The following is a 12805-nucleotide window of genomic DNA, read 5'->3' on the forward strand; positions in this document are numbered from 1 at the left end:
ACTGGATAGGAAAGGAGACTAGGTCTGGGGGCAGGGGAAAGAAATGGGGGTGAGAGTTAGGGAGACAGAGGGTGTGGGGGGAACAGCGATAGGAGCAGAACTGGAGTGTGTGTGGGGGGGTGGAGGGGGGAGAATGGGAATGGCAGAGCAAAGAGACTGGGAACCAGTTGGGAGAGGGGAGATGAGAAGGACAGGAGACAGCTCTGATAAGGAGCCACGTTACAGTGGAGAACTGGGACTGAATGGAGAGAGAGACTGGGCCAAGAAGCCAGAGGAGATGAGGGCAATGAAGCCCAGGGAAGGAGACTGGGTGCAAGTGGGGATGGGAAATGTTGGTGGGTGATGACTGGAGACCATGGAGCTGGGAAATGAGAAAGCGAGAGACAGAGAGATCAGGGAGTGGGGGAGGAAACTGGCAATGGCTGGGCAAGGAGATTGGGAACAAGGAGTCAGAAAGGTGAGAGGAGGGGACTGGGAACAGCTGGACAATGGTACTGGAAGCAGGATAAGGGGGGAGGTATACTGGGAGTCTGGAGGGATAAGGCAAGGACTTACAGGTCAAGAAGCCTGGGATCAGTGGCCTGAAGAATGAAAACGGGGACTAAAGGTGAAGAGAATGGAACTGGGACGAGGAGCCGGAGGTGAGGTAAAGACAAGCTGGGGCAGGGACAGATTGGAAGGGTCAAGGTAGAAGGGGTCAGGGAGAAGAGTGTACCCACTACAGCACAATCCCTTCTAGAGCCTGGAATGGAATGCCACATCCCTGAGTTTCACCACTCTGCTGTTGTCAACAAATATCAGTGAAGCCCACTGGCAAAGCAGCACTGCCTCTAGTACTGATCCACATAGAGGATGACCTACTGCTGCTACAGTTACTCCATCAGCTCAAGTGGCAGAGGTCTTTGTGGTAGATGTAAGGGTTCTAACCCTGCTGACCACCCATGTGGCAGTCAATAAGATGCCACATGATGAAACTTCTGTTTTTTTCTAACTTGCTTTTTTTTAAAACTTGGAAAGTACTCACAAAAGTCTATATTAAAACAACATTATTAAGGTTGCAAATTCAAGCACTGAAAAGTTGGGAGATGTCAGAATTAAGGTTCCCTTTGTAACCTTAATTTAGCCCCCTTGGGTATATGCATCAGGATGAAGTTTTTAATTATATGATCATATACAGTAAAAGCTGTTTTATCCTGCATATTGGGGATACAGGGGGTGCCAGTAAATGAAAAATGCCAGTTAACTAAGAGGGAGGAAATTTGGGTGTGGGGCAGGGGATGTGGGAGGGGGTGCGAGGTGCAGGCTCTAGGAGTTTGGGTGAGGATAGGAGCTCGGGGCAGAGGGTTGGGGCGTGGGAGGGGACTTGGGGTGCCGGATCCTGGAGGGTGCTCACCTCGGGCAGCTTCCCGCAAGCAGTGACCTGTCCCAGCTGCTCTGAGGCAGAGGCCCAGCAGGTGGCTCTGTGCACTGCTTCCGCCTTCAGGCGCTGCCCCTGCATCTCCCATTGGCCGTGGTTCACAGCCAATGGGAGCTGTGGAGCCAGCACTCAGGGTGGGGCGGGGGCAGTGCACAGAGCTGCCTGCTATGCCTCCGCCTAGGAGCAGCCAGGACAGGTGAGAGCCCCCCGGATCTGGCACCCCAAAACCCCTCCTGCACTCCAGCCCCTCCCCCCCCAGAGCCTGTGCCCCAACTCCGCACCACCTCCCGCACTTCGAACTCCTCGTGGCCGTTCCTCCACCTAGGAGCAGCAGGGACATGTCTTCCGGGGAGCCACACAAAGCCAGGTAGGGAGCCTGCCAGCCCCACGCCAACCAGGATTATAAACTGGACTTTCCATGGAGATTAGAAATGCTGGTTTCTAGAGCTTTCCGGTTGGTACAGGGCTGGATAACACAGCTTTTCCGTACTCTTTTTTTCCTACAGGACCTGCTCTAGGGGCACTTTGTGGAGAAGGAAACTGTTGTCTGTAAGACCCTCACCTCATCTCTTGCAGAGACTGGAAGATCTGTAGTGCACAAGGCAGGGGACTTCTGGAAGAGAACAGCTGGCCTCATAATTAAGATAGCTGAATGCTGCCCTGGAGAACTGGATTCTATCCCTGCATCTGCCACAGAGTTCTTGTGTGTTTCTGGCTACATCTTTTAAACCAAACTTTGCACAGGGGTTGGTCACTAATTGCATATTCCTTAGTTTCTTGATGCTTGACTTGAGTCTCCTGGTCTGATTTGCAGAAAGGCTGAGCACTCATGGCTGCAACTGAAGTCAATGGGATCTGTTCTTCGAACATATGAAGAGCTATGTAAATGCTAAGTACTCTGAGAAATCAGGTCCAAGTGTCTCAAATTTGACACCCGAAATTAATGGATGTTTGTGATCTTAATCTCTCCGTGCCTCAATTTCCCCTCTGTAAAATGGGGATAATACCCTCACCTCACAGGAGTGTTGTGAAAATAAATTCATTCATGTTTGTTAAGTACTCAGGTATACAGTGATGACTGCAACAGAAAAGCACGTGAGGAAATGATTAATTCTGTCTTTATGTCACAGTTTGAATAGTGTGCTGTAATTAAGTCCTAGAGCCATACAATGAAAAGAAAAAGTATTGAAGAGCTGCTCACTAAATGAGCACTGTCCATCCTGTGCACTAAATGAGGCAGAGAATTCTGTGGGAAAAATAGTGTGATCATGTAATGAAACATTGTATCATAATGCATAAGCAACAAGGAGGCCCAATTAAGATTGCATAATCAAACCTGATTGTGGCATTTCCTAATTTTTGAGTGCTTAACTGTGTAAACTTAATGTTCTTTTAATGAAGTTTTGTGTGTGTAACACATTGTTAGGTTTCATGAATATTCTGTGCTGCCATGATAATTCTTATATACTTACCTAGAATGAATAAGTGTGAGTGCTTTCAGTGCAAGTGTTAACCAAGAATCTGTAAGAGCTTCAATTTCTGCTCTAAGTTGCAACCAAGCTTCTCTCTTTGCGGGACCAAGAAGACCTGTAGTACAGAAAAGGGTACTCAATAATATGTCTGTATTTAAACTCAGATACCTTACTGTCATTTCCTTCTGCTTCCATTAGTTGTAAGAACAGTTTTCTGTAGAAACTACAAACTGAAAAGTTCTCTAAGTCAACAGAATCATATTGAACTGGATCAGCAAACAAAGGCACGGTTAATCCTTTTTATTTATAACTTCTCATTTGTCTTTTGAAACAGACACCAAACAGATGGGTAATATTTTTGATGGACACTTGCCTCCAACGTTATTTTTGTAGGTGTTGTAGATTTCTTTTACGCGTCTGTAACGGAAGGCCAATTTTCTCATCCAGTCCACTCCTCCACGCACACCCGTTGCTAAGCATAAATTAGCACTGGTGGCTGCTGCAGGAAAGCCGTCTGTTCCGAAGTTATAGGTGCTATTTAGAGTGAAGAAAACTCCCAAATTAACAAAATATGATGAGCAAAAATTAACTGTCAGGTATACTAGTGACACTGATGGAGTTTCAAAGGCATAAGTGAAGGCAGAACTTGGCCCAATATATGTTTCATGGTATTTTACAATTTTTCTAGGAAAATAACTTGCAAGACCAATATAATATCTTGATTGGTTCTTACTTACCTTAAGTCTTGGCCATTGTCATCTGAAGACACATCATCTATATGAACCTGGTCACATTCCTAAGATGACAGATTTTTTCCTTATTAATTATTATTATTAGGCTAAATTAAAAAACAAACAAAAAAGGCTTAAAGATCTGCTCATCGGGGACTTTTTTTTTGATTGTGTAAATCAGTAGATGGCAGTCTTGTTAAATCAACAATTTTACAACTTTTTATGCTCCATTCATAGAAGAAACGTGCACTGTCATTAACTACTACTATTATATGGCTTTCTGAAAACACATTCTTGTATTTAGAAAGGAAAGCAGTTAAAAACAATTAGTGTATGTGTTCCATAAATGTTCTTGTACCCTTTCAGGTACCTTAAAACATCATGCTGGTCAAAGCTGATTCAGTCAGTGCATAAGTATAACTGAAACCAGACATTTTGGTAAATGTAACATATTAGAAAAATTAAACCTGATGCTAACCGCCAATGAAATTATGACCTCTGATTGCTGTTGAGCCACACACCAACATAGCCTGAGGCCGATGTTTCAGAGGAACACAGACAAAAAAAATCTGTTCCTAGTTTGCCATTCATTTGAGAGTTGTGAGCTTCTCTCTTTCTCTTTGGTCTTAGTATATGAAAGCAGCATGCAAAGATGAAAAAAAGTCTAAATAGAAATATCCAAGTCAAATGACCTTTCTTCAGTCCTTTGTATATAAACTTTAATACAATACATTTATAATTAGCGTTATCTCAGTAAATTACAAAGTAATAGTACATATTGTTTGCCATTAAAGAGCAGTGGAACATGAATTACTATTAACAATTTGACATTTGGCAGGTAAATAAGCAAACCTCTAGCATTGGAATTCAAACTGAATCCAGTGTATAAAACAGTATGTCCCAATTATTTCAATAATGCCCCCTTTTCCCACCTAACGTGAAGCCCCATAACAAAGATGATACATTTGATGTGCTAAAACACTAGAATTGTGTATTTTTGTGTTAGTGCTTCCCTCTGAACAAATTTCTCTCTCTCCATGGATTTGTGAGGGATGGAGGGAAGATAGAAGTGGAAAGAAACTCAAACCAGCTGTTCCCTAACAGAATTAAAATCATGACCCTCAACCCTTGTTCTAAAACATCTATTTTCCAGCCAGTCTTCTCCCAGCAAGCAGCAAGCTCCAAGGAGGAAAAGACTTTGACCCTGTAACCTTCTCCTCCTCTCCTGAGGTCAACAACCTCAGATAAGAAAAAAGGAAAAGAAAGTCTATCTGGCCTCACATGATGGTTGTGAATTTAAGATTAAAAAAAACCATAGGTTGCTCTCTGAGGACACAGTTTAGAAAATTTCTAAAGCTATTTAGAAAATTGATGACATTTGCTCTATCTATTCTATATATTTGTAAAGCGTGCAGTTCATACAGTGACAAGAATTTTGTTGAACCCCTTTGTATTTGAATTAATAGTAGTTTGGCTAAAAGAGAAATAAAAATGAACCACGATGTGAAAGGCAGAACTATATTTGCTCAGATTTAACCATCATCCAAAGCACTGCCTGCTTTCGCAGATATAATGGATTTGACACACAATCAAAGTCAAAAATTAAACTACACATTTGCTAGAAAGGCTTGAAAATCAACTTGGCTGATACAAGTAGAAAATTTCTTGGTCATGTGACATCAACTCCCATAGAATCTAAGTTTTCATTTCAAACAAAAACAGGTTTCTAGTCTGTATAGGTGTGACAATAATCATTCAAATACAAACTGCCCATGCAAATTAATGCAGTGTCATTTTTCTGAGTCTACACACAATATGCTTCAGTGCCTCTGCTGCTGCTGCTCAGAGAGATTTTTCCAAGCTGCTGCAGAGTGACACCTGAATGTTCAGTTTTCTATGCAGCTATTCAGAAACCTGTTTGCAGTAGTGAAATGAACAAGAATCCAGTCAATTTCATTCTATCAAAACCTGGGAGAGCAATGAATTGCAGCTGGAGATAGTCACTGGAGAGGAATGCACATATTGAGACTACGGGAAGGAGACACACCACTTGCACTGGCCACCAAGCTAAGGGAAGCAGCAGAGACCCATCCCATCACACAGGAGAGGCTGAGGGAGGGGTAGAGTAGTGGAAACCTCCCAACTCACCCAGGCACTAGAAACTTTTGGACAGTAAATGGGAATAGTGAGAAAAAGAATGCTCCTTGTTCCTTCCAACAGCCAGAGAAGGTCTAGGGCCTAGAGAACTACAAAGTAGACAGGACCCCCAATTGTCAGAGGTGGATACAAAAGACAGGATCTAGGGACAACATCCTAGTAGGCATCACAAGCACCTTCTCCTTTCCCAGCAGCTGGGATTAAGGTAGTTGCCTGCTCACCTGGATGGGTCGACAAAAAGGACTTTGACCCTGTAACCTTCTCCTCCCCTCCTGAGCCAACAACGATTAGGATAAATTAAAATATGAGACTGAAAAAGAGAGATTGACTGATTTTGCAGAGATAAGGGTGAAAAAAAACAGACAGAAAATATATTGGAAGAGGCAGAGAACACAATGTAGGGAATGAGAAGAAAAAAGGAAACACTTGGAAAACTACAAAGAAAAGATATTCTATGATCCGTTATAGGAAATAAAAGAAAAAGTGAAGTCAGGATGAGAAAGACGGTAAAATAAAAGCAAGGGAGGCAAATTATAATTTAGAAAGGATTAAATAGAAAATTGACTGACAATATGTTATAATTAACAGAGGTCACATACAGTATGTAACAGTTCTGTTCCTTTCAAATGCTGGACTCTGGCTTTGGGGCTAAGTATGGTTTGAGATAGGGAGGCACAGCTACTTCTCTCTGTTTAGTTGAACAACAGTTTGGGCTAGTGGGTGTTGGGTAAATTTTTCAAACTCTGGACACCAGAAGGAAAAATGCTCTTCTTTAACTCATTTAGCAGGAAATCTTTTTGCAGAAGCCAATTATCTCTTGACTATTAATTAATCTAGCAAACAGACGTTTTGGAGCATGAGCTTTCGTGGGTGAATGACATGCATCTGAAGACATGCATCTGAAGAAGTGGGTATTCACCCACGAAAGCTCATGCTCCAAAACGTCTGTTAGTCTATAAGGTGCCACAGGATTCTTTGCTGCTTTTACAGATCCAGACTAGCACGGCTACCCCTCTGATACTTAATTAATCTAGTCTGCCTTTTCTTCTGGAATAGCCTGTGTTTGTTTTCACCTGCTTGCTTTGGGGCTTGTTGTCCCCAAGCAGAGGCAGCTATTTGAAGCTTTGCTTGGTATCTTTGTTAGCTACAATTAAGTCTCAACAAACGTCAGGTCTTAACATTTTAAAACCATGTTTTAAATACCCAACAGATATCATAGAGATTTGATTAAATGGAGTTTGATGGAGTGACTGAGAGTGAGACAATTTTCATGCTTTATCATTTTTGCAAAGGTCTCTTTCAATGAAAAACACAAAGACTCAGAAAATCCAAAAGCACTTCTAAAAAAGCCTCATTGATTGGGTGCTACCTCAGAACAGGGAAACAACTTTTTATAAACACACCTTTTTAATGTTTTAAGAAAGCTGTGAATAACATCTTTTCCTTTACTTCTCTTATAGATGCATCAGGCCACTGAATCACACACATATAAAGTTTAAAAAGTTTTCATACTGTAAATACAGTGTATGATAAATTATATCCAGGCATAGTTTTTATCCTCCCTTTCATGCCTTTAGCATATGTAGGTTTACAACTGTGAAAAATTTATAAGTCCCTTCAGAAACACAGTATTCATGCTGAACTCAGAATAAATGTATATGCTTTATTCAAACATGTATTTTGTTATATTAGAATCAGCATAGATACCATCTCTGCATTAAAGGTGCTAGATTCTATTGTAGATGGGCAGGATGGGTCAGCACGCTAAGCAGTAAAAGTACCTGGTGATTTTTGCTGAAAAAAGGCTGTGCTTTACTTCGAAGTGTGTTGACCTTGTAATTTCAGCAGCTCCAGTTGGAAATCCCCATCAGAGACTGCAAGTGGTGACATGTTTGCATCTAGTTTTGGGATTCTGATCATACAACCCGAGATGTTATTCTGCATGGTGAGAATGATCACTGGGAGGGAAAATGCAGTCAGTATTGTCTAGGGCCGAAATTTTAAACAGCACCTAAGAGATTTAGGAGTCTCAGTCCCATTTTTCAGTGACTTATGCACTGAACTCATAAGCTTAAACCTCATTGATTCTGAATGAAATGTAGGCTTCTAAGCGACTCAGATACCTGAAAATGGGACCGAGGCTCCTAAGTCACTTACACACATTTGAACATGTTACCCTTGGTGCACATGTACCTACTATTGAGGAGAAAACACTGGCTATGTAGTCTCAGAGGCTGCTACCTTATCATTATTGGGCACTGTCAGTGTGCTCAGCTCTATACACACAGAGCAAGTCAGCCGCCAACCCTAGAAGGCCAATTCAGTTCAGAACCATGTTGCATAGCTACAGTCTGGAAGCAGTGCAGATTTTGTTCTTGGTTTTTATAAATCTTGGGGAAAGGTTGCTGAAAGGCTTCATGGAGGAAGTGAACTTTAAAGAGGATTTCAAGGCAGAGAGGGAGGGAATTTTCAGCACACCGAGGAGCCTGCAGGAAAGCACAGAGCCAAAAGTAGAAGGATACAAAAGAGGCTTCTAGGAGGGAGACCTGGGAGAAAGGGGTCAGTGATGGGTAGGGGCAGGATTGTGCTAGCTCTTTGGAGTACAGACAGTGGGCAGGTAGGGCTTTGCAGTGCCGTAACAGTGAGAACAAGAAGCTTGAACTTGCAGTGGAAGGGGAGGGGAGGCTAGTGAAGCCATTTGAAAAGAGCAGTGGGAAATATCATTTTAGCAGCTGCATTTTGGGCCTGACAATTCATTTAAATGGGCCTTGGATGAGATGAGGAAGATGAGATGAAATACAGCAAAGTCAGAAAGAAGGGATGAATAGAGCAGTCCGACATAGTCTTCCAGTGCACAAAGAGCTCAAGTCTTCTTTCTCCTCCATTCCCAAAGAGTTTGCTAACTCCCTATTGCAACCTTTTTTTCCTTTCTCCCTTTTTTGCTCTTATACAGTGGCCAAACATTCCTGTGAATTCCCCAGAGCCATGATTCACAACACTTAAAAGCCTGCCCAGCCTGCATAGGTAATTCCTTCTGGATCTAGCCCCTTAAAGTAGCTTCTGAACATAGCTTCATATGCAAAATTTTAAGTTATGACAGAAATGTTCTGCAAATATTTACATTGCTCTGCTCATCTCACCATCTCTATGGCATGCTTGTGCCAACATTATATAAAAGTGTGCCTTACTATTCAATTTACTTTAGGAAAATTAATAAAAAAGAAATTAAGGCTATTGCAATGGTTCATCTTATGTGTGCCAATAGCAAATTTCAAGTGCAGAGATGTAATAACTAGCATGCGGGTCCTCTATATTTCTGTGCTACAAAACTAAAAAAAAACCCCAAAGCCACAGAAATATTGTAATCTTTGAATAAAAAGCAAACATAAGATGGCTTTGGATAAGTTTGCACGTTATGAAAAGGGAGACTATGAATAATGTTATGAACATATCCTCAAGAGGATGCAGAAGTATTACAGCCCCAAATCTGCTGATTATAGCTAAAATGCACTTCCACGTTTGCTTAATCTTCCTAATTTACCGTGAGAAAACTAACACCATGCTGTCAACTAATTGTTTCAATACCTTGCTTTACAAAGTAAAATGAGAATGGGGTGGGGGGGGAAATCCCTTCAGAACAAGCTATTTTCATTTAGCCTTTACATCAGTGTGTCCATTGAGACTAGCTGGAAGCTAGCCAACTCACAGGAAATGATCCTTGGGATCCTCTGTTCACCTCATATCTGTCATTACGCAATTATATCCACTGCTTCGTTTTCCCTACTGAACAGTAGAGAAATTTAGTCATGTACATGTGAGAACAGATCTGGCATAGGAAGTTAAAAGTCACAATCCTTTAAAAATGTGATCTACATAAAAATCCTCAACTAAAAAAATTCCTTGAAGTTTAGACTATTGTGCTTAGGTTTTTTGTTTGTTTGTTTTTTTCAGTCAGCTCCATCTTTTAGTGTGTCTGTTCCAGATATCACAAGTGTGCCCTTTCTACATGGATATCTGCCACACCAGATACACATCACCCTGTAAGCTGCACAAGCAACTCTGTTCTCCTTTAGGAAGCTTGAATTGTGCAGGGTGCTTTACAAGATGATATCTGCTTGAGTGACAGATGTGTGTACTAGAGCTGGTTCATGTGTGTGGTATGTGTTTACAAACCTAGTGATTCCTGCACAATTTTAATTTTAGTTCTGATACTACCTCTTCAAAATAAATATAGTTCCTATGGCTCTTTATGATTAAAACTTAGACAAATAATAGCAGAAATCTTGCCGTTTGTTAATTCTGGTATTTATATTTTATATAAAAAAACGGATCTCTCATTTGGTTATAAAGCTCATGAAACATCTCATTTACAGAAACAGTTCAGTACATCTACATTTGTTCACAGAATGACAAACATTTGCCAATGCAATAAATATTTAGCTTGTGTACAATGCTATTCTTCTGTACTTGCGAAATATACAACAAAAACCTGCATTACCTTTCAATCAGAGGTAATAAAAGCTAAAGTGCTGCTCTGATCTGCCTAACCCATCATCGTGGAATTCCTGTTAACATACAACATAAATCCATGTGAAAAAGCAGCGACTACGGTTCACAGGTTCACAATGCTGGCACTCAATTGGCAGAACCTGTCATCCCTGTCTAGTCTGCACTTTGTGACCCTACCATTTTCTTTACTTTCCCACCACAATTATTCTGTGCTGAAGAAAAAAGGTGCGGATTACCTGTAGGTCAGGCACAGGATATGAAAAACAAAGAGAGCTCTTGAAATCCACTTCATTCCATTTGACAATTTGTGGATAAACAGTCAAGGAATTAAAACAGACCTTGAAAAGTTTTAAAATACTCCTATTTTACTTAACTGATAGAAAGAAACTATGCTGTTTATATTCACATACAAATGCATTCTTAAATGCCTGTTAAGTAACAGCTCTAGACAAAGGAATAAATCAGTGACTAAACAGACAGAAAGGGGTTGAAAACTGTATTCCAAACACCAAGGGCTGGAAACTGAAATTATTTAGTGAGCTGATTTTTCACAAACAGTAAGTAAGGAACATTTTACTACTTTGCAAGTCTTCCCCACACCCCCCTGTCAGGAGACACACTGAATCACGTTTTGTTCTCACTTGTCAGCGTGTAAATGAGAACAAAATTTTGTGCACTAATTGAAGAGACATACACTAAAATTGTATTTTAGTGCATTTTAATTAATCACTGATATTTTAGATCCTCAGCTGGTATAAGGCCATACAACTGAGCTATGACAGCCTACACAAGTTGAGGCTCTAGCCCGGTGGACTGGGGGCCAAATCTGGACTGCCACATACTTTTGAATGGATGAAAAATATTTGTATTTAGTTATTATTTTGTATTTTCTCTGGAGTCTGAACCTTGACCAAGAAATCTGAACCTTGACAAAAATAACTGACTACCCTTGATAGCCCCTGGAGATTATAATATGAATGACCAAACCCCAGTCTCCTTGCTCACATGACCAGTTCCATTCATATTAAATAGAGTACTCACAACGTGGCCCAACATAAATAGAAATCTCACCTGCAATCTTTACCTGTGGGAGTAGTCCCACTAAAAACCAATAGTTTAGATTTTCAATTCAGTTACTCATATATATTCAGAAGAACACCACGGATACCAGAATCTGACCTAATGGGGCTACATGTACGAATAGGTGTACAGCAGGATCTGGCACTGGGCTCTGTATGAGAAGTTAAACTGTTGACAATTTCATCCAGTCTACCTGTACTGCTAGTTTTTCTTTACCTCTAAACTGGAGTAGATGTAGATATTTTCAGAATTGAAATTCTAGTTTTATATATTTATTTTTACCAGTTTTAAAATATACCCGACATACTGAAATCTTTCCGATATTGAAAGGGGAGGCTGAAAATATAAAGCATCCTGGTATACCACAGTAAGTGTATTGGAGCAAACTACAATAACTACAAGTACAGTTCCAAAATCCAAAAGCTGCCAGCTTCCCTCAAAGATGACTATAGTTTTATAATTAGGGTTCTTATTCTGAGAGTACATCACACCATGCCAGATGTGTTCATCATATTGCAAAACTGGGACCTAGAAGGTGGTCAGATGATTTAATTATTGTTTTGAAATGTAGTATTTGATGTAGTTGTTTTCTTTCTGCATTTCTCCAACGTATGTTGTTACATAGGGAAGGTGGGAAATATTTTAGAATTGCAGTATAGCAATCCAAATTCTTGCTAGAAGTCTGCTGAACTGACTCATTATTTCGTGCAGAATATACTTTTAGGAAAAGTGTAGTTCTGTTGACAGATCTGTCATATGATTGACAAAACACCACTCAGGTGGATCTATTTAAAGGATTCTTCCTTCCTGGAAAGCACAGTACCAAGTTTAAAGTGTCAAATACACCCTACTTTAAAATCTCAGCACTTCACACTATAAATACCTTCTTTATGACATGATTCATGCTATCTGTGGATATATACTTTTGTTAAAAAATCAAATCAAATCTGTGACTAATGGAAGTCAGGGAGAAATAAAAAATGACTGTCTTTAAAAGAAAGGAAGAAAATCGATGAACATGGCTAACATTTCAAGATCTACTTCATTTTAGTTGGCTCTTATAGATTTGCAATGAAGGTACATTTTTAAGCACATACAATTTTTAGTGACATTTTCTTCTGAGAGTTGTTTGGATACTTCACACTTACAAATCTTTGCAATACGATGAAGTTGCTGTATCTTCTATAGAAGCTTGAAAATTAAATAGCTTTCTTGGGAGAGAAAAGTATAGTAGTGTTTAAAGCACAGGACTGCGAGTCAGAAGACATTGGTTCTGTTTCAGCCATGTGCCCCCTCCGGCAAATCACTTAACCTTTCTCTATGCCTCACTTTCCTTACTGCTAGGACAGATATACTTCTACTTATAAAATGTCTTGGATGTAATCCAATTGACTAATGAGTCTTTCTTCCCATGGAATTATCTCCTAATGTGCACAAAC

At 40.4% G+C, this 12805-nt stretch overlaps 1 protein-coding gene across 18 annotated transcripts in view; it reads right to left on the reverse strand.

Annotated features, from left to right (window-relative positions):
• Positions 1-12805, reverse strand: part of EYA1 (EYA transcriptional coactivator and phosphatase 1) — a 274302-nt gene that overhangs the window by 45086 nt on the left and 216411 nt on the right. For all 18 annotated transcript variants that reach the window (XM_050940917.1, XM_050940913.1, XM_050940919.1 and 15 more), the window contains 3 exons: positions 3627-3685; positions 3263-3423; positions 2890-3004 (listed from right to left, as the gene is read on the reverse strand). In XM_050940917.1, the coding sequence (XP_050796874.1) occupies positions 2890-3004; positions 3263-3423; positions 3627-3685 (335 nt within the window). The remainder of the gene's footprint in view (positions 1-2889; positions 3005-3262; positions 3424-3626; positions 3686-12805) is intronic.

This window comes from Gopherus flavomarginatus, chromosome 2 (genome assembly GCF_025201925.1).
Source record: "Gopherus flavomarginatus isolate rGopFla2 chromosome 2, rGopFla2.mat.asm, whole genome shotgun sequence".
In the NCBI taxonomy this organism is placed as follows: domain Eukaryota; kingdom Metazoa; phylum Chordata; order Testudines; family Testudinidae; genus Gopherus; species Gopherus flavomarginatus.